The sequence below is a fragment of the Chiloscyllium plagiosum genome, chromosome 1, assembly GCF_004010195.1.
Source record: "Chiloscyllium plagiosum isolate BGI_BamShark_2017 chromosome 1, ASM401019v2, whole genome shotgun sequence".
NCBI classification, from domain to species: Eukaryota; Metazoa; Chordata; class Chondrichthyes; order Orectolobiformes; family Hemiscylliidae; genus Chiloscyllium; species Chiloscyllium plagiosum.
In genome coordinates, this window is record NC_057710.1 from 21,878,273 (window position 1) to 21,899,890 (window position 21,618).

The 21,618-nt window shown below is 42.3% G+C and overlaps 1 protein-coding gene across 3 annotated transcripts in view; it reads right to left on the reverse strand.

The window, feature by feature from the left end:
- Nucleotides 1-12,307: 12,307 nt before the first annotated feature.
- The window catches only part of mavs (mitochondrial antiviral signaling protein), a 36,170-nt gene continuing 26,859 nt past the window's right edge, over nucleotides 12,308-21,618 (reverse strand). Inside the window, exon 5 of one of the 3 annotated variants that reach the window (XM_043700574.1) lies at nucleotides 12,308-14,178. In XM_043700574.1, coding sequence (XP_043556509.1) covers nucleotides 12,697-14,178 — 1,482 coding nt within the window. In that variant the 3' untranslated portion in view covers nucleotides 12,308-12,696. The remainder of the gene's footprint in view (nucleotides 14,179-21,618) is intronic. The other 2 variants (XM_043700483.1, XM_043700665.1) reach the window with 2 other exon arrangements.

The window sequence follows — 21,618 nt, forward strand, 5'->3', positions numbered from 1 at the left end:
AAGGAAATCGCATTCAACTGCATTCACTCCTCACGCTCTAATTACCAGAAGCCCCTTGACAGGCATTAAACCTTTAATAGAACATGACTTGACAGAGCCCCCTGCCACGAAAAAACTAAAAGTTCTATCAGAAAATATACAGGGTGCACACAAAGCATTGGCCATCAGGGTGGCGAAAAGGAAAAAGCGGAACAAGACGTACTTTGTTGGGGAGGTGAACCCAGTTGTGTATGAAGTAGGCCAGTGGATGATGTTACAAAGTATTGAGCCAGGAACATTCCTGTCCCCAGATATACAGGTCCCCAATGGTGATGGACAAGGCCAGCCTGATAATGTACAGAATTTTGCTGGCTACAGGGAAAAGTGGGTGGTATCACCCAACTCAGTGAAATACCTTTGCTGCCCAAAGCAACAGCCACCAATTCCACGTATTTCTAGGAGAACACGGAGGGATACAGAAACTAACCGGAGTCCCAGACCAGTCTTAATCCAAACCTAATCCAAATTTCCAATCCTGATTGAGGACCAGTACCAGTTACCGATCCAGCACCAGCCCTGGACACTGTCCTTCCTGAGGCCTCAATCTCTGGAACTGAACCGCAGTTGGCCCCACCAATCCCAGCCAGAAGAGACAGGCCCTAAGTATACAACAGCCCTGAAGCGAAAAGGACAGTTGGCCACATTTCGCCCAAGAAAGCATCCTATCTGACACCCAAGATGACCCCTATAGTAAGGAAGTCATTCTGACTCTCCCACCAAGATATGGTGGAAGAGCAAGTCCCTGGCAGCCAGAGGTCTACCACCTCAGCAAAGGTCCCAATTCATGCTCTCTCTCCCTCTCACTCACACACACAAATATGCACCCTCCAATACACCACAACCCTGGTGCTGTGCTAACTTATCTTAGTCACAGGAGAATGTGATCATAAACCTTTGTTACTGCTGTAGCCCGAATCTGCCAGTCCATCCTGGTCCTAAAGAACTACAGCAGCATATAATATGAGAGATAGCCAACATCATTTTCATCTTTTGGGCCATAATCATCACTTCCCTTCATCTTATTCAAATCAAAGGCCATTTTGTTTTTTAGCCATTTTTCATCTCATGTCTTAAATTTTAATTATCTGGACCCCTGATGGTGCAAAGGCATTGACCAACTTCTGACTGCCTCCCATTTTGATGAATCAGTGTTGGGCCTGAAGTGAGGGGTATTGGGAGAACTTGATAAAAGCAAATTTTGGGGGCAGTTTGGCCAAGCATGGGGCAAGGCCAGACAGAGTTAGAAGGAAAATCTCCATTGTTGATGTAGAGTGGGGAGGTATGTAAAGTTTGTCAGACATTTCATAAGGATAGGAACAGATGCCACCTTGATTCCTCTCCAGGATGACAACATACAGCCTGTTGGTCTACATTGTCAGCTGGATTGCCAGGATGAGGTCATTGGAAGTGCCACTTGGGCAAGAGTACACACATCCCAGTTCTATGTGGTTTGAGCCACTGGAGACGGGTGAATGGCAAGATGGTGTTTGTGGGCCCATCCCAATAAATCTGTGATGGTTCGTATAACAACCAGTGGGCCCTGTATAGGAAGACAAAATGGGAGTTCAGATTATGGCTTCCTGAGCACAGACACCATGGGTGACAGGTGGGGGTTTCCACAAATGGATGTACAGAAATGGGAAGCTTGGCTACAAGCCCAGGGAAAGAGCTAGGAATTGGACAATAATTCCGCAGGAGGATTGTCAGGGGAGCTATGTCCTTTATGAAATTAGAAATAGTCTAAAACCAGCCAGAAGTGCACTCTGACAAGTTTCTTTGCGGACTACTCCAGGAGCACAAAAGGCCAGCATTGAAAACACATGGTTAAAATCCTATATAATACCATACACCGGAAATTGGTACTGGTGGTGTTATATATTATCCAGAAACCAACTGCCAGAGTGGTGCTCCTCCCAACCTCAGAAATTATATTTGTATTTGACCCATCAGCTATTAGGTCAGAAAATAGGGATTGACATGAGGGAGGCAGACCCAGGCCAGTGAGATGTACTGAAAGAAATATGTTGAATGATTTGGCAACAGCTTATGGAGCAGAAGCGACTACATTCAGAACCCCCAATTTGGCTAATTTGGATAATTATTCAGACTTTAACCCAGCAAGTTAAACAGACCTTCAATAAAATAAAACTAAAGAGTCAGCAAGATACCAAAGGGACGAGTGAAAGGAAAATTAGGCAGAGTAGTACACAGAATGGCACACCAGGACCAGAAACAGGATGTCCAGAGAAAAATAGATAATAGGAATTCGAATAGGATGTTGTTCAGCCAATGGACAATTGAACAGTTGAAGGAGAAGCCAAGCAAGCTAAGCAATAATAGGAGAGAGTGAGGATGTCCTCCTGGCACCCTCCCCAGCCATCGCAAGAATTGCAAAACCTGTGCCCACACCTCCCCCCTCACCTCTGTCCAAGGCTCCAAAGGAGCCTTCCACATCCATCAGAGATTTACCCGCACTTCCACATACATCATTTATGTATCCGTTGCTCTGAATGTAGTCGCTTCTGCTCCATAAGCTGTTGCCAAATCTATACTGAGGAGACAGGATTCCTACTTGCGGAACGCTTCAGAGAACATCTCTGGGACACATGCACGAAGCAAACCCACTGCCCTGTGGCTGAACACTTCAACTCCCCTTCCCACTGCCCCAAGGACGTGCAGGGGCCTCCTCCATTGTCAAATGTTTACAACCTGCCACCTGGAGGAAGAACGCCTTATCTTCCACCTTGGGACTGTGTAACCACATGGGATCAATGTGGATTTCACCAGTTTCCTCATAGCCCCCCCACCCACCATATCCCAGATCCAACCTTCCAACTCGGCACTGCCCTCTTGACCTGTCCTCTTCCTTCCCACCTATCTGCTCCACCCTCCTCTCTGACCTATCACTTTCACCCCCATCTTCATCTACCTATCGCACTCTCAGCTACCTTCCCTCCAGCCCCAAACCCCTCTCATTTATCTGTCAGCCCCCTTGGGCCACAAGCCTCATTCCCGATGAAGTGCTTATGCACAAAATATCAATTCTCCTGCTCCCCGGATGCTGCCTGACTGGCTGTGCTTTTTCAGCACCACACTCTTGACATTTAGCAAGGATTAGTTCCAGCCTGGATCACTGATGTGCAGATTGAGCACTTGTTCTGTGGAATGAGACATCTCATGTTCAAATGATCAATTATGGCAACTGGCTTAACAACGATTGTAAGAGGACCCCAGAAAGGGCTGTGGGGATGATACTTGGGATCCTGATCATAATGTCAATTCAAAGCAGGTTACAAATCTTTGAGGTGGAATATGTTGGCATTATCCAAGATAATACATTATCCAATACGAATACAATGACACATGCTGTTGTGAAAGAGGGAAGAATTGCAAATCTGAATCAACAATAGCAGAGAAATACCGGTAAGCAATTGTGTGCCCCTATCCCATATACAGTATTCTAATTAACCTGCTTTGTGTAGTTTTTGGACAAATGCTGTTCTAAACTGTGTGAAGAACAAAGAAAAGTACAGCACAGGAACAGATCCTTTGGCCCACCAAGACAGACACATGATGACTGTTTTAATGAAGATGTGAGATCCTGGAATCAATCATGAAGGATGAGATTTCTGAATACTTGGAAGTGTTCGGTAAAATTGGACAGAGGCAGCATGGTTTCATCAAGGAGAGCTCATCCCTGACAAATTTGCTAGAATTCTTTGAGGAAGTATTGAGCAGATTAGACCAAGGAGAACCAAAGGATGTAATCTACCTGGACTTCAAGAAGGCCTTTGACAAGATGCCACACAGGAGGCTATTGAGAAATATAAGGGCCAATAGTGTTGGAGGCAAGGTTCTAGCACGGATGGAAGCTTGGCTGTCTGGCAGAAAGCAGAGAGTGGGGATAAAATGGTCCTTCTCAGGGTGGCACCGGTCACAAGTGGTGTTCCATAAGGCTCAGTGTTGGGACCGGAACTTTTCACTTTATACATTAATGATCGAGATGAAGGAATTGAGAGTATTCTGGCTAAGTTTGCAGATGATACAATGATAGAGAGTTTTGAGAAGATTTGTAGCTCAGGTTGAGGTTCTGAATGTAGGTTTGCTCGCTGAGCTGGAAGGTTCATTTTCAGATGTTTTGTCATCACACTAGGTAGTATCTTCAGTGAGCCTCCAGACAAAGCATTGCTGATGATTCCTGCTTTCTATTTATATGTTTGGGTTTCTTTGGGTTAGTGATGTCATTTCCTGTGGTGATGTCATTTTATGTTCTTTTTCTCACGGGGGTGGTAAATCGGGTCCAAGTCAATGTTTTGTTGATAGAGTTCCGGTTGGAATGCCATGCTTCTAGGAATTCACATGCATGTCTCTGTTTGGTTTGTCCTGGGATGGATGCGTTGTCCCAGTCTGTGTCCTTCTCTATCTGTATGTAAGGATATTAGTGAGACAGGGTCATGTTGTTTGTGGCTAGTTGATGTTCATGTATCCTGCTGGCTAGTTTTCTGCCTGTTTGTCCAATATAGTGTTTGTTACATCCTTGCATGGTATTTTGTAAATAACTTTAGTTTTGCTTGTTGTCTGTATAGAGTCTTTCAAGTTCATTAGCTGCTGTTTTAGTGAGTTGGTGGGTTTGTGGGCTACCATGATGCCAAGGGGTCTGAGTAGTCTGGTAGTCATTTCCGAGATGTCTTTGATGTAGGGGAAAGTGGCTAGGGTGTCTTGACATGTTTTGTCTGCTTGTTTGGGTTTGTTGCTGAAATCTGCAGACTGTGTTCATTGGGTACCTGTTCTTTTTGAATACACGGTTTGGTGAATTTGCCCTGCTCTGCGTAGTTTCTCTGTGCTGCAGTGTGTGGTGGCTCATTGGAATAATGTTCTGATGCAGCTTCGTTTGTGGATGTTGGGATGATTGCTTCTGTAGTTCAATATTTGGTCCATGATCCTGTCTCTCAGGTAAACTTGCAGGTTAAATCAGTAGTTAGGAAGGCAAATGCAATGATGGCATTTATTTTGAGAGGACTTGAATATAAAATCGGGGATGTACTTCTGAGGCTCTATAAGGCTCTGGTGAGACCACATTTGGAATGTTGTGCACAGTTTTGGGCCCCATATCTCAGGAAGGATTACTGGCCCTGGAGCGCAATCAGAGAATATTCATGAAAATAGGAATGAACAGCTTAACACGAGAGACTTTTAGAAGGATGAGGGGAAATCTAATTGAAACTTACAGAATACTGAATGGACAGGACAGAATGGATGTTGGGAAGGTGTTTCCATTGATAGGAGAGACTAGGACCCGAGGGCACATCCTTATTGTAAAGGGAAGACATTTTAGTACAGAGATAAGGAGGAACGTCTTCAGTCAGAGAGTGGTGAAGCTATGGAATTCACTGCCACAGAAGGCTGTGGAAGAAAGGTCATATTTAAGACGGTGATAGATAGGTTCTTGATTATAAAAGATGATCAAGGGTCATGGGGAGAAAGTGGGAGAATGGGGTCGAGAAACTTATCATCCATGACTGAATGGTGGAGCAGACTCGATGGATTTAATGGTCTAATTTCTGCTCCTATATCTTATGGTCTTAAGGACCGTTTGCCTCTGTATGTTGATTCTACTAAGGTTTCTGCCATTTACTGTATATTTCCTTCCTGCATTAAATCTCTCAAAATGATCACCTCATATTTGTCTGGATTAAATCTACTTGCTATTGCTCTGCCCAAGAATCCAGCCTCTGTCCTGCTGAATCCTCTGGCAATTCACCTGACTATCCACAGCTCCCCAATCTTTGCATGATCTGCATCAATTCAATTCAAACACCTGGTTATAGCACTAGTTTCCAAATAACGTGCTGGATTATAACCTGCTGTTGTGTGATTTTTAACTTTCTATGACCCAGTCAGTTCTACATCTAGCCTACCAGCTAACTGCAAATCCCATGTGTCTTCACCTTTGGTATTATGCACAAGGGACCTTGTCAAAGGCTTTACTAATGTCCACATAGCAACATCTGCCACCCTTCCTATATTCGCTATGTTTGTCACTTCCTCAAAAAAACTCAATAAAGTTTGAGAGACATGACCCTCCCTGCACAGGCCACGCTGCCTAACACTAATTCGTCTGTCCCACACTGTCTTATGGAGCTGAAACTGGGCTACCTATAGTAGGCGCCTTAAGTCACTGAAACAACACCACCAGAGATCAGTATGAAACACCCTGTGCATAACCTGGGAAGACAAGCACACTAACACTGGCATCTTGGAAGAGGACAACATAGCCAGCATTACAACTACAATAATTTAACAGCAACTCTGATGGACTGGCCATGTCATTCGAATGCCCAATTCATAGCTCTCATGTACTCCCAGCTAAAGGAAGATCAGCACGCTCCTGGTGGCCAAAAAAGATAGTTCAAAGAGAACATCTGGTCCAACCTCAAGAAATTCTATATCAGCATCAACAACTGAGAGGACCTAGCTACAAACTGGAATCACTGGAGAAACATCATCCAGCAGGGAGCTATAGGCCAAGATAATGATTTCCACTGCGCCACTGAACAGAAGTGACTCTCGAGCAAGGAGAGAAAAAGCATCAGGAAGACTTACCCACTACTATCTCCAACCACCATCACCACTCACTAATGCCCATATTGCAATAGAATATGCAGATCCTGGATTGACCTCTTCAACCATCTGAAGACCCACAAATTGATGGCTTATAAAAGATGATACTACTCGACCTGAGAGATTGCCGATATTGTCCATATTTTTCCAAATGTGATAAATCCTATCCCTAAGAATCTTCTCCAAAATTGTCCTACCACTGACATAAATTTTACTAGTTTGTAATTACCAGGATTATGCCTGTTGCCCTTCTTAAACAAAAAAAAAGCAATGTTACCTATTCTCCAGCCCTCTGGATCCTCTTCAGTGACTAAAGAGGGTATAAAGATTTTATACAAGGCCTCAGTGGTTTCTTCACCTGCCTCCCTCAGCATTCTGGGATAGATCCCATCAGGTGCTTGTCTACCATAATACTTGTTGTGATGATGCTGTCACTTTGAAAAGGTTATTTCATCCTTGGTATTTTTGAAGAGGTTGTAAAGGTAGAGGTGCCATAGAGTCTAGTTTAACAATGGAGGGGGAGTGACCAGTTCTCCCAGCTCAGGTTTTTTTCCAGATTATTTTAAGCTGTTGTAGTCACAAAATGCTGGAGTCCAGAAGTGTTGCAAGCTTCAGTAAAGGATTCTCTGACTCTATACAATCTCTCTTTGGATGTTGTTTCCTCCTGCCTGTAAGAATCTGTATTTGAATTTACCTTTTTGCCAAGGGATGTGCTTATGGAATGTTACTGTATTGGAACAGTTAATTAGTAAAGTTGTTTTAGTGGGTTGGTTAAGTTTTCCAGTTGTTAAGTTACTCTAAATTCCGCTGTCTTTTGTTCATGTTTCAACTGTTGTGTTTAAATAAATTCTGTCTTCTTAAAGTCCAGTATTTAGACCAGCTGCATCACGCCTGGAATACCCACTTCACATCTATCTTTAAAATAAGAAAAAGTTAGAGTCTAAGCTACCTTCTTAAAATATTTTGAGGGGCTCTGGCCTGGTTTATAACACATATGATATAATATCAACATAATGTTCCTGAGACTCACCACATCCTTCTCCTTTGTGAATATCAATGCAAAGAATTCATTAAGGACCTCTGTCACGTCTTCCGGCTCCATGTAGACATTCCCTCCTTTTTCCGGCTCCCTGCAGAAATTCCCTCCTTTTTCCGGCTACATGCTGAAATTCCTTCCTTTGTCCCTGAGTGGACCTATCTTTTCCCTAGCTACCGTTTTATTCCTTATACCTTCGGATTTTCCTTAATCCTGTTTGCCAAAGACATTTCATGGCTCTTTTTAACCCTCCGAATTCTTTGTTTGAGTTCTTTCCTGCTATCTTGATGTTCTTCGATGGCTCGGTCTATCCTCAGTTTCCTAAATCATATGCATACCTTCTTTTTCTTCTTGACTAAGCTCTCAATTTCTCTTGCTGCCTGAGGTTCCCAAATCTTATCGTTCATTTTCACAGGCCTTTAAAATTTGCCCACATTATGGATTTCCCCTCTAACAGTGGCCCCTGTCAACATTCCCCAGTTCCCATCTGATATTACAGTAGCTGGCCTTCTCCAATTTGGTACTTCCATCCGAGGACTGTAACCCATAAGCAACTCAAAACTTAAAGAATTACAGGCAGGATTCTCAAAATGCTTCCCCACACTTCAATCACCTGACCAGACTCATTCCTCAGTAAATGTCCAGCATGGCCCCTTCCTTAGTTGGACTATTCATGTATTGTTTCAAAGAACTGTCCTGGATTCATCTAACAAATTCCACCCCCATCCAAGCCCCTGGCACTAAGCAAGTTCCAGTCAATACAGTGGAAGTTAAAATCACCCACAACAACCCTGTTGTTTTTACATTTTTCTATAACTTGTACACACATCTATTCCTCTATCAGCTGTAGGATATTGTGAGGCTTGTTGAACAATTCCAAAGTGACCACACTCTTCCTATTCCTGAGCTGTACCCACAAGTCCTCACTGGACGAGCTCTCCAAGGTGTCCTCCCTCCCAATAGCTGTGATATTTTCCCTAATCAGTAATGTAACTTCTCCACCTCATTTACATTCCTCAATCTCACTTGAAACATCTAAATCTCAGAATGTTAAGCTGCCTGTCTTGACCGCCTCTCAACCAAGTCTCTGTAATAGCTACAACATCGTAATTATATGTATTAATCCAAGCTCTAAATTCACCTGCCTGACATAACCAGGGTAGTTGTTGTCGCAGCCTATGACTCAAGTTGACATAAAATGGCCAACATTTTAGTACAAAGATGGCCGAAAAGGGATTAGCAATTGTATACAGCAGACATTCACAGCCAGACTTGTGGTCTCTATACAGAGTTACTGGATAATATCATAAGTAGCATAGAATGCCTACAATGTGGAAACAGGCCTTTCCGCCCTCAAGTTCACACCGACCCTCTGAAGAGTATCCCACCCAGACCCATTCCCCTATTACTCTACATTTACCCCTGACTAATGCGCCTAACCTACACATCCCTGAACACAATGGGCAATTTAGCATGACCACTTCACCTAACCTGCGCCTCTTTGGATTGTGGGAGGAAACCCACGCAGACACGGGGAGCATATGCCAACTCCACATAGACAGTTGCCCGAGGCTGGAATCGAACTCAGGTCCCTGGCGCTGTGAGGCAGCAGTGCTAACCAGAGCCATCTGTGCTGTGGATAAGATAATGAAAGATCCTGTGGGAAACATAAAAGACTCGCAGTGAGAAAAGACAGGGGAATTTAATCAGACTTCCATAGACAGGCAGCTCCCGCATCGCCAACTGTCTGTGTGGAGTTTGCACATTTTCCCCGTGTCTGCGTGGGTTTCTTCTGGGTGCTCCGGTTTCCTCCCACAGTCCAAAGATGTGCAGGTTAGATGAATTGGCCATGTTAAATTGCCCGTAGTGTTAGGTGGATTAGTCAGGGGTAAATATAGGAGGGGTGGGTTTCTCTTCGGAGGGTCGGTGTGGATTTGTTGGGCCGAAGGGTCTGTTTCCACACTGTAGGTAATCTAATCTAATCTAATCTTAACATATAAGCAGTTGATAAAGAAAATTCCTGCTCTGTCAAACCAAGGCAGAAACAGCAAACATTGTAACCAAACAGCTTCTAAAAGAGCACCATAGCATGGTTGGGTGTAGAGAAAAGTCATAAACCACGGTCATTGTGACTGTGGAGAAATAAACAATTGCAAATTTACAGCTTTCCAAACAACATAATGTAGCTGTAAATAAACTGAGCAGATCTTTGCATCCATGATCAAGGGGCAGATGACAGAGACACACAAGATAAGGATGGGAGTGAGGTCATGTCCTTTTGAACGGCACAGTAGTTAGCACTGCTGCCTCACAGTGCCAGAGACCTAGGTTCAATTCCCGCCTCAGGTGACTCTCAGTGTGGAGTTTGGACATTCTCTGCGTGTGTTTGCTCCGGTTTCCTCCCACAGTCCAACGTGTGCAGGTTAGGTGAATTGGCCATGCTAAACTGCCCGTAGTGTTAGGTGAAGGGGTAAATGTAGGGGAATGGGTCTGGGTGGGTTGCGGGTCGGTGTGGACTTGTTGGGCCGAAGGGCCTGTTTCCACACTGTAAGTAATCTAATCTAATTCAGTTATGTTTCTTTTAATGACTTGATAAAACTGTACAAGTGATTGAATTTCATTCTCAGCTATGGAATTCAAATAGATCACAGAATTACAGAATCCCTACATTTGGCTCAACAAGTCCACACAGACCCTCTTCAGAGTATCCCACCCAGATTCATTTCCCTACTCTACTACTTTACATTTCCCCTGATTAATACACCTAACCTACACATCCTTGAACACTATGGGCAACTTAGCATGGCCAATTCACCTAACCTGCGCCTCTTTGGACTGTCTTATTTAATTAAGGTAGCTAGTTTAGAATAGAGACAGGAACATTTATCCAATAATTAACCTTCTGTTTTAAAACCAACTTACAGCCCTTCATTAAAAACCAGTGATGACTTGACCTGATCCCACAGTAGAGGGATCACTTGGAGATGAGGGAGGGGGAAGAGGAAGAAGAGGAGAGGGAGGGGGAAGAGGGAGATGGAGAGGGGAGAAGGAGAGGGAGAGGGAGAGGGAGAGAAAATCTGCCATGACCCTTGTGAGATCCACCTTAGTGGAAGAGAACTAGTCTTCACGTTGGAGAGAGAGATTCCAACTACTAGCTCAAACATGTGGATCGTTGTGGATCATGTCCTTTCTCAGACAGATAGATAAAAAGAGTACATATTGTGTGTTTTTGGGAAATGCTCAAATGGTGAGGGCAGTTATCTGACACAATAAAGCACATAAGTGGGCAGATCATTCAAAATCTACAGGGAGTATAAAACCAGGGGAGTGTACATCCTTAATACATCCTGCACAATTTTGCTTTCCATTAAAGTTGGAAAAAAATTACAGTATTAAAGAAGTATCTTTGGGAAAAATTACTGGTCCTGGAAGCTGTAGCATGTGCAGCCTGACAAGTTCACACAGTAATGTCACAGTTGTCTGGTTAATTCCTGAAACATTCATGCATTGTACAGGACTGCTGCAGGTTGTGATTCTCCTGCAGAACCAGAGAGTCCAAATTTATCTTCCACTGGTTACAAAGGATTTAGAAGTACTGTGAAGTTGTGAAAGCTGTTACATAAATTGAAGTTTTTCTTTATTTCTGAAAGAGGTAACTCCAGCAAGACATTATTCTAAGAAAAAAATATTTTGAAAAAAAAAATTCAATATTAAAAATTAACCAGAGTAATTGTGAAAATGAACATTAAAAAGTTGTTACAAATTCTGTGTAAACTCTGGGTACTTCACAATGAAATTAATTGGAGATTTAGTTTAGAAAACTTTAAGGCACTTCACAAAGTTGAGAGAACAATACAGATTTAAGTGAACACAAGCCAAACCATACAGGCAGGAATTGTGTAATGTGAATTAAAGTTTGGTTGAAAAACTGGCCAAATTGAAGTCAAGCTGTTTGTATTCAAAGAATAGGTCAGATACAGCTGGAAGTACAGCCAGTCATGGTGGAAGAAAGAAATGTGTAAAATGTCACTGAAGGAAGACAGCGATAAACAAGGAAAAGAACTTGGAACTTTATGTGAAATAAGATTTGAGCTGTGGGTTGAGCTGGGTTGTTTTAACGGTAAGGTTGCAGAGGTGAAAGTAAGCAATCATAGTCTTGGCCAAAATTTATGGAATTCAGCTCAGCTCAGAATTAGACAGAATGACAAGGTTTCACATGATCTGGCTGAGCCCGAATAATAACATCAGAGTATAATGCAGCAGTAGCAAGGCAACAGCATTAACGGCACGGCAATTTCCCTCACTTTCTAACCTTCTCTTGTTCCACTTACTCTTCCTCACCTTTTAATATAAAAGCCCATTCATTTTCTAGCCCCCTTCCATTCCAAAGAACATTAACTTTGCTTTTCTCTGTACAGATGTTGTCAGATTTTCTCTAGAATTTTCCATTTCAGTTTAAATTTCCAGCATTCACAAGTATTTGCTTTGGTTGCAAAATAGAATTGATCTTCTTAACATTCAGAGGGCTGGTCATTAAACTGATATATACAAAAGAATATGCTCATGACAAAATAACCAAGGACACAGTTAAAAATTCTTTTTAAAATTCAAATTCTAATTTTTCAAATACATATTTACATTTTAAGGACACTTGCATAGATACTGGTGACTGCATAAACATACAAATTGGAATAATTATTTGGTTCAAGGATAAGTTTACTTTAAATTTGTTAGAATCCACTTTTACTTTGTTGCAGTTCAAGTCAATTGTTTGCAGAGACATTTATGTAAATTACTTTGATATCTTCAGTTTAAAATGAAGATCCTGTTCCAATGATAAAATTGCAATAAAAATATAATTGCAAACACCTCCCAAGAACAAAAGCACAAAATGAATGATTTCCCTACTTCCAAACAGCTAACTCAAATTATATTGTAAGTTTAAAATCACTTCAACAATAATGTTTCAGGACATAAAGCCACTCAGATCACAATAGTCCTTATTTATGGTAGTATTTCCATATGCACACAGCGACCATTGATAATGCCAGAACTGACACTGTTACATATAGGTAATTTGACTGTGTTATGTCCCTATTTGATTTTACAGGCTTTTCAGCTTGTGACCCTTTCTTTGCAACGAAAGAAACATGCTCAGTAGACAAAGCATCAATGGAGCTACGATCAAAAGCACGCCACCTAGCATCTCCCATGTTTGCTGCTTCAAATTTGTGATCACTGCCTGCTTCATCTTCATAATTAGGTTCTTGACAAATATACCCACTATGTTCCTTAACATCCTCATTGTACAGTCCTGGATTAGTATCATATATTCTCTGGTTCAATTCATTCGCACAAGAGTATGAACTTTCTCCCTTTGAAGTATTTACTCCCAGATTTAACTTTTTATTTGATCTTGTGTCTAGATTGTATTCATAATTCGCAGTTTGTTTTTGTGCATTTTCTTGTAAACCATCCATGTCACAGATCTGACCTGATGCCTGTGTGCCAATTAGCTGAGATGTAGGAAGCAGTGTGTCATTGTTGAATCGGTTTGCACTTTGGGAGCTGTGTTCCACATCAGCACTTGACTCACTGACAGAGTCAGAACTAATATAAATGCTTCCATACGAGGACTCGGAACAAGAACTGCTTAATTGTTCACTGTTGGAAACTGAATCTGTGCTGTGACTTGTTTGCACATTTTCCCCAAATTCAATTTTGGAGTCAGCCCCGTCATCACCAGTTTGTGCAATTTCAATATTATGTGCCTGAAAAGCCACAGATTTGTCGCCAATATGTTTGTCTTGATTTAACATGTGTTTTTCATCAGAGCCTACACCCTTCCTTAATTTATTTTGAGCATCAAAATTCAATTGTATATTCAATGGACTGTGAACATCATAAAAGCTTCTTTGCAGTTGATCATTCTGGTAACCATGTAATGCTTGAATCTTTTGTTCTTTAATTGAGTCTTTGGCATTGAAATCACAAGAAACATTAGCACCCTGACTACTGCTATCACCCAAACCCAAAGGGTTGGCCTCTTCGGGCATATCTCTTGGATTAAGATTGGCACGTGGCACAGCCATGTTTGAATGATTCTCATTTCTTGAATTATCCACTGAGTGTTTACTGAGCTGTAAATCGCCCATTGTTATTGAACAGCCACCTTCAGCCTGAGTTTCTGACTGCATATTCTGAATGTCACTCTGCAATATTCCTGGTTTACTAATGCCCTCAAAATCATCATGTAACTGATCTAGACGTTGGTGTGAGTGTACTTGTCTGCAGGTTGAAGTGTCATCTGCAACAGCTTGATTGTTTTTTATTTCTCTCCTAGTTTCATCAGTATTGGGTGTGAATATTTCATTTATGTTTCTTTTCGCAGCATTGCTGTTCTGATCTGAATTTATGGTTTGATTCCTTGGAGAATGGAAAGAATCACTGGACTTTGAGTCATCAAAAGTACCCATCTTCTCCTTTAAACAAAAAAAATTAAGTTGAGAAGAGTGAATCAAGGTGATGATAAATCTCATTTCCATAATACAATACAAATGTCAAATAACCTATATTTAAAATATCAAAACTCCTAGTTGAAAAATACAGCAATGAATGCCAACCCATAATTCTAAACTTACTAAATCAAATTTTATTAACTTCACTACACAAATTATTTGGCATTTCCAATTGAGATTATGTTCGTGTGTAACCAAAATAAACATGAAGATTTTTTTGTCACAGCATGGGAGGATATAGAAAGAGTCAGTCATTGTTTCAAGATAATGGGCTCGAATTAACAACAACCATACATATGCATTTGAAAGCAGAAATCTGAAAGTTGTCATTCTTAAGACACAGATAAAGCTGAATTCATTAGCAAAGGTGAGAATTTATTTATTAATGTAAGGCTTTCATTCCTACCAATACTTTTCTGAGATTGAAAAATAGCTTTTACAAATCTGCAGTCTCATAGCTTTAGATTTTAAATTATTGTTGCAGTTTTATTTTTACTTTTACAGCTTCTTTTCTCTCTCTCTCTCTCTCTCTGAATCCAATCTTTCTTGCCCTCATTACATTGCTTTCTATACTGACTCAGAGTCATAGAGTCAGAGATGTACAGCACGGAAACAGACGCTTATGTCCAACTCATCCATGCCGACCAGATATCCTAAATTAATCTAGTCCCATTAACCAGCACTTGGCCCATATCCCTCAAAACTTTCCTATTCATACACCCATTCAGATGCCTTTTATATGTTTTAATTGTGGATTAGTGGTGCTGGAAAAGCACAGCAGTTCAGGCAGCATCCAAGGAGCAGTGCTCTCGGATGCTGCCTGAACTGCTGTGCTTTTCCAGCACCACTAATCCAGAATCTGGTTTTCAGCATCTGCAGTCATTGTTTTTACCTATGTTTTAATTGTACCAGCCTCCATCACTTCCTCAGGTAGCTCATTCCATACACATACCACCCCTCTGCCTCTTAGCTCTCTTGTAAATTTTTGCCCTCTCACCTTAAACCTATGCCCTCTAGTTCTGGACTCCCCCACCACAGGGAAAATACCTTGTCTATTTACCGCATCCATATTCCTCATGATTTTATAAACCTCTATGAGCTCATCCCTCAACCTCCTATGCTCCAGGGAAAACAGCCCCAGTCTATTCAGCCTCTCCTTATAGCTCAAACCCTCCAACCCTGGCAACATATTTGTAAGTCTTCTCTCATTTCATAACATTCTTCTGATGGTCCAGAGAGCATTCTGATTTAGAATCTGCTCTGCTTTTGTAATCTGAATGGTTAAAGACACATAATTGTTGCTCAAATCCTGATGTGCTTGAGAGAGTTTGGATATGTATCTGACAGCTTGGCTGTTTGGATATGTATCTGACAGCAACATGTTGTTTAAATCCCCAGAGCAGGCATGTGAGCAGGTGCAACGTATGGTACCATTTCTACATCGCCTTGGATCAAATGGAGTGTTTTTTTGCTCACTTGACACAATTTTTTGACTTTGAAAAGACAGCAAACATCTGTTGTCAATATCAGGAACTGTCTTATTATCTTGAGATCCTTTAAAGCTTATGCAATGTTTCTCAGAAAAAGAAATTAAACAAAGAAGAAAAACTGTGACCAATTGTAATCATTTATCTTAGAAACTGAAATGGTGCCGATCTTTGACAGTACAGTCTTCCAAACTCAGAGTTATAAAATATACAAAATGCCTGATTTTATTGTAACCGCACAGAAAAGGATTGCACACTGATACCCTTTGGATCACAGTGATACAAGGTTTCACAATTTTAACAGAAGGATGAGCTGCCTGCCAGATTTACAAAAAAGGGGAAAGGAAACAAAGGTGAGGCAACAAAATCAGAGGGGTTTCTCAAAAAGGATACATTTTTAAAGGTCAACAGCCTAATTTGTATTATAATGCTATCTCGTATTCACAATTCCTCTGCCGTATCTGCTCCCAGGAGGACCAGTTCCACCACAGAACACACCAGATGGCCTCCTTCTTTCAAGACCGCAATTTCCCCTCCCACGTGGTTGAAGATGCCCTCCAATGCATCTCATCCACATCCCGCACCTCCGCCTCCCTCCAATCGTAACAGAACCCCCCCTGGTCCTCACCTTCCACCCTACCAACCTTCACATAAACCGTATCATCCGCCGACATTTCCACCACCTACAAACTGACCCCACTACCATATTTCCCTCACCACTCCTATCTACTTTTCGCAAAGACCATTTCCTCCATGACTACCTGGTCAGGTCCACCAACTCCATCAACCCCCCCCTCTCCAAACCACCATGCTGTCCTGGCACCTTCCCCTGCCACCACAAGAATTGCAAAACCTGTGCCCACACCTCTTTCCAAGGCCCCAAAGGAGCCTTCCACATCCAAAGTTTCACCTGCCCTTCCACCAATGTCATTTAATGTATCCGTTGCTCTCGATGCGGTCTCCTTTACATTGTGGAGACTGGACGCCTTCTCACAGACCGCTTCAGGGAACATCTCCATGACACCTGCACCAATCAACTCCTCCGCCCCATAGCCCAACATTTCAACTCACATCCCCACTCTGCCAAGGACATGCAGGTCCTGGGCCTCCTCCACCACCGCTCCCTCACCACCCGGTGCCTGGAGGAAGAATGCCTCATCTTCTGCCTCTGAACACTTCAACCCCAGGGCATCAATGTGGATTTTACCAGTTTCCGCATTTCCCCTCCCCATACCTTACCCCAGGTTCCAAACTTCCAGATCAGCACCATCCTCATGACCTGTCCTACCTGTCAATCTTCCTTCCCACCTATCCGCTCAACCCTCTTTTTCTGACCTATCACCTTTACCCCTTTCTCCATCCACATATTGCATTCCCAGCTACCTTCTCTCCAGCCCCACCCTCCTCCCATTTATCTCTCCACCCCAGAGGCTTCTAGTCTCATTCCTGATGCTCCTGCTCCTCAGATGATGCCTGACCTGCTGTGCATTTCCAGCACCACTCTAATCTCCAGTATCTGCAGTCGTCAGTTTTGCCTAGCCAAATTTATAGCCTGTTACCTTATTGTTTAATGTGCTTTATGCACAAGCAAGATACCAAATAGGAGTCCTGCAAAGGATCGCAGCTGATGGGTAACATTGGTCAAGTCAGATCCCAGAAAGCAGCATGGCTTGATAAGTTTTCTTTTTGTAGTTTGGTTATCATGGTGATTAGTCACCATACATATTGAAACAGGACTATCAATGTTATTCTAACAGAAGAGTACTAGTTTATTACGCAGCAGAAAAAAAAACTTTAGAAAGATCTTAACAGCAAAAAGATTCAAGCTCAGAAACAGGTTGATCAGGGTAGCACATTGTAGACACCCACCAACCTCTGGTTGAAAAGCCTTGCCCTCATGTCTCTTCTCATCCTTCTTCCAATCACTTAAATCTATACACTGTCGTGGGATACCGCTGTTCCCTGTCCAGTCTACCCAAATTCCTCATTATTTTGCAAAAGACAGTCATTCTTTTCACAGTCAGCTTCCCAGCCAATTTTATCATCATCTGCAAATTTCCCAATCATGCTTCTCACATATAAATCTATTTTAAATCCTCATACACTCCACAAACAGCAAAGGACCCAACATCAGTTGCCATTTGCAAAAACACCCACAGCATGATGGCTCAGTGATTAGCACTACTGCCTCACAGTGCCTGGGTTTGATTCCACCCTCAGGTGACTGTCTGTGTGGGGTTTGCACATTCTCCCTGTGTCTATGTGGTTTTTCTTTGGGTGCTCTGGTTTTTTCCCCACAGTCCCAAAGATGCCCAGGTCAGGTGGCTTGGCCATGCTAAATTGCCCATAATATCAAGGGATGTGTAGTCTCTGAAATACACAGTTACCGGGATAGGGTAGTGGGATGGATCTGGGTGGGGTGCTCTTCTGAGGGACAGTTTGGACTAGATGGTCCAAATGATATGCTTCTAACTGTAGGGATTCTATGATTCTATGACCTGTCAGTCACCCATTACCCTTTGTTTCCTGTAGCTGAGCCAATTGTGGATCCAAAACGAATACCAAACAACTGCGGATGCTGTTTCAGTGACCTTCTTCAGAAACTTAGCTCTGCTTTCTCTCCACAGATGCTGCTGGACTTGCTAAGTTTTTACAGCAGTTTCAATTTTGGATCCAACTCACTACAAAGCATCCTCTGGGGCAGCTGGATCAGGTCAAACTATGTAGTTCTTTAACAAAGTCAACATGGCTTTGTGTGTGGGAAATCATGTCTCACAAACTTGATTGAGTTTTCTGAAGAAGTAACAAAGAAGATTGATGAGGGCAGAGCAGTAGATGTGATCTATATGGAGTTCAGTAAGGCATTCGACAAGGTTCCCCATGGGAGACTGATTAGCAAGGTTAGATCTCATGGAATACAGGGAGAACTAGCCATTTGGATACAGAACTGGCTCAAAGGTAGAAGACAGAGGGTGGGTGGTGGAGGGTTGTTTTTCCAGACTGGAGGCCTGTGACCAGTGGAGTGCCACAAGGATCAATGCTAGGTCCTCTACTTCTTGTCATTTACATAAATGATTTGTATGAGAGCATAAAAGAGGTACAAGTTAATAAGTTTGCAGATGACACCAAAATTGGAGGTGTAGTGGACAGCAAAGAGGGTTACCTCAGATTACAACAGGATCTGGACCAGATGGGCCAATGGGCTGAGAAGTGGCAGATGGAGTTTAATTCAGATAAATGCGAGGGGCTGCATTTTGGGAAAGCAAATCTTAGCAGGACTTATACATCCTCAGTGCTTGGTAGCCTCCTGCGAAGTGCTTCGCAGGAGGCTCCCAAGCACTGAGGTTGTCGCCTAGCCAGGGGACGAAACGTTTGCAACAAAAACTTCCAGCTCGGCGAACAGAACCACAACAACGAGCACCCGAGCTACAAATCTTCACACAAACTTTGAGGACTTATACACTTAATGGTAAGGTCCTAGGGAGTGTTGCTGAACAAAGAGACCTTGGAGTGCAGGTTCATAGCTCCTTGAAAGTGGAGTCACAGGTAGATAGGATAGCGAAGGTGGAGTTTGGTATGCTTTCCTTTATTGGTCAGAGTATTGAGTACAGGAGTTGGGAGGTCATGTTGCGGCTGTAGAGGACATTGATTAGGCCACTTTTGATACATTGTGTGCAATTCTGGTCTTCCTATCGGAAAGATGTTGTGAAACTTGAAAGGGTTCAGAAAAGATTTACAAGGATATTGCCAGGGTTGGAGCTATAGGGAGAGGTTGAATAGGCTAGGGCTGTTTTCCCTGGAGCATTGGAGGCTTGAGGGGTGACCTTATAGAAGTTTATAAAATCATGAGGGGCATGGATAGGGTAAATAGACCAAGTCTCTTCCTTAGGATGGGGGGAGTCCAGAACGAGAGGGCATAGATTTAGGATGAGAAGGGAAAAATATAAAAGACACCTGAGGGGCATTGTTTTCACACAGAGGGTGGTACATGTATTGGCTGAGCTGCCAGAGGAAGTGGTGGGGGCTAATACAATTGCAACATTTAAGAGGCATCTGAATGGGTATATGAGTAGGAAGGGTCTGGAGGGATATGGGCCAGGTGCTGGCAGGTGGGACTAGATTGGATAAAAGCAAATTACTGCAAATGCTGGAATCTGAAACCAAAAGAGAAAATGCTGGAAAATCTCAGGAGGTCTGGCAGCATCTGTAAGGAGAGAAAAAAGTGTTGACATTTCAAGCTTTGACAAAGGGTCAGTTAGACTCGAAATGTCAGCTCTTTTCTTTCCTTACAGATGCTGCCAGACCTGCTGAGATTTTCCAGCATTTTCTCTTTTTGTTTGGGACTAGATTGGGTTGGGCTATCTAGTCGGCATGGATGACTCTATGACTCTAAACATCTTACTAAAATCCATGTAAGTAACATCCATTATACCATCCTCCCCAATACTTTGAGCTACTTCCTCAAAACATTCAATCAAGCCAATAGAACACACCCTTTCCTTTTAAAAATCACATTGAATGACCCTGATTAATCCATACCTCTGCAAGCAACAGTTAATCCAAAATCCTATCATTGATTCCAGTCATTTTCTACCACAGAGGTCAGACTCAGCAAATCACTACCAGAAAAATATCCAAAAAAGCAAAGCACCCTCTATAGGGCAGTTGGAATAGGGCAAACTATGTATTTCCTTAACAAAGAACAATGAAGGATATGGCACAGGAACAGGCCTGTTAGCCCACCAAGACTGCGCTGACACATGATGTCTTTTTAAACTAAAAACCTTTTGCATCTACGCTGTATGTATTCCTCTATTCCTTGCCTATTCATATATCTGTCAAGATGTCTCTTAAACATTGCTTTCACCAAGTCCTCTGGCAGCACATTGCAGGCACTTACTACCCTCTGTGTAAACATCTTGCCTCTCACATCTCCTTTAAACTTACACCCTTTTTCCTTAAACCGATGTCCCCTATGAATTGATACTTCTAACCTGAGGAAAAGACTTTGACCATTCATTGTCCAGGTCATTCTGCTATAACACATGTTTTCTCAAAGCCAATTTGCTATCATGTGACTAATGAATTGGGGATGCTATTTGTAAAGTGTGAACTTTTAAAATGTGTGTTGGCATAATGCGGTTACATCGCCAACACTTTAAACTAAACACTGTTTCTAAAGCATAATTCTAGAATGCAGAGTTGCACAAGAATGCAACCATCACATTGAAGAACAATTGACTGTATCCATGCTTCTTATAATTCTGTAACCTTCTATCACCTTCTATCATCTTTTGACGTTCAAGTGAAAACAAACCAAGTTTGTCCAATCTCTCCTCACAGCTAATACCCTTTGAACCTAGTAACATCCTGGTAAATCATTTCTGTACCCTCTTCAAAGTCTCTGTATACTTCTGGTACTGTGGTGAACAGAACTGTACACAACTTTCTAAATATGGCTGAACTGAAGTTTTCTTCTACAGCTGCAACATAACTTGCCATTTTTGCACTCCATGTACCCAACTGATGATTGCAAGCAAACTATATGCCTTCTTGACCACCCTATCCATTTACGTTGCCATTTTCAGGAAATTGTGGAGTGCATGCCTATTTCCCTCTGTATGTTGATGCTATTTTAGTTCTGCCATTTACTGTACATTTCCCTCCTGAATTAGATTTTCCAAAACATATCACCTCATGTTTGTCCGGATTAAACTCCATCTGCCGTTTCTATGCCCAAATCTCCAGCTTATCTATACCCTGCTGTATCCTCTGTTAATCCTCTGCAGCTCCACAAACCTTTGCATCATCTATAAACTAAATCATTAGATCACCTACATACTGCTCCAAATCTCTTACATACATTACAAACAAGAGGGATCCCAGCACTTATCCCTGCAGAACACCACTGGTCACA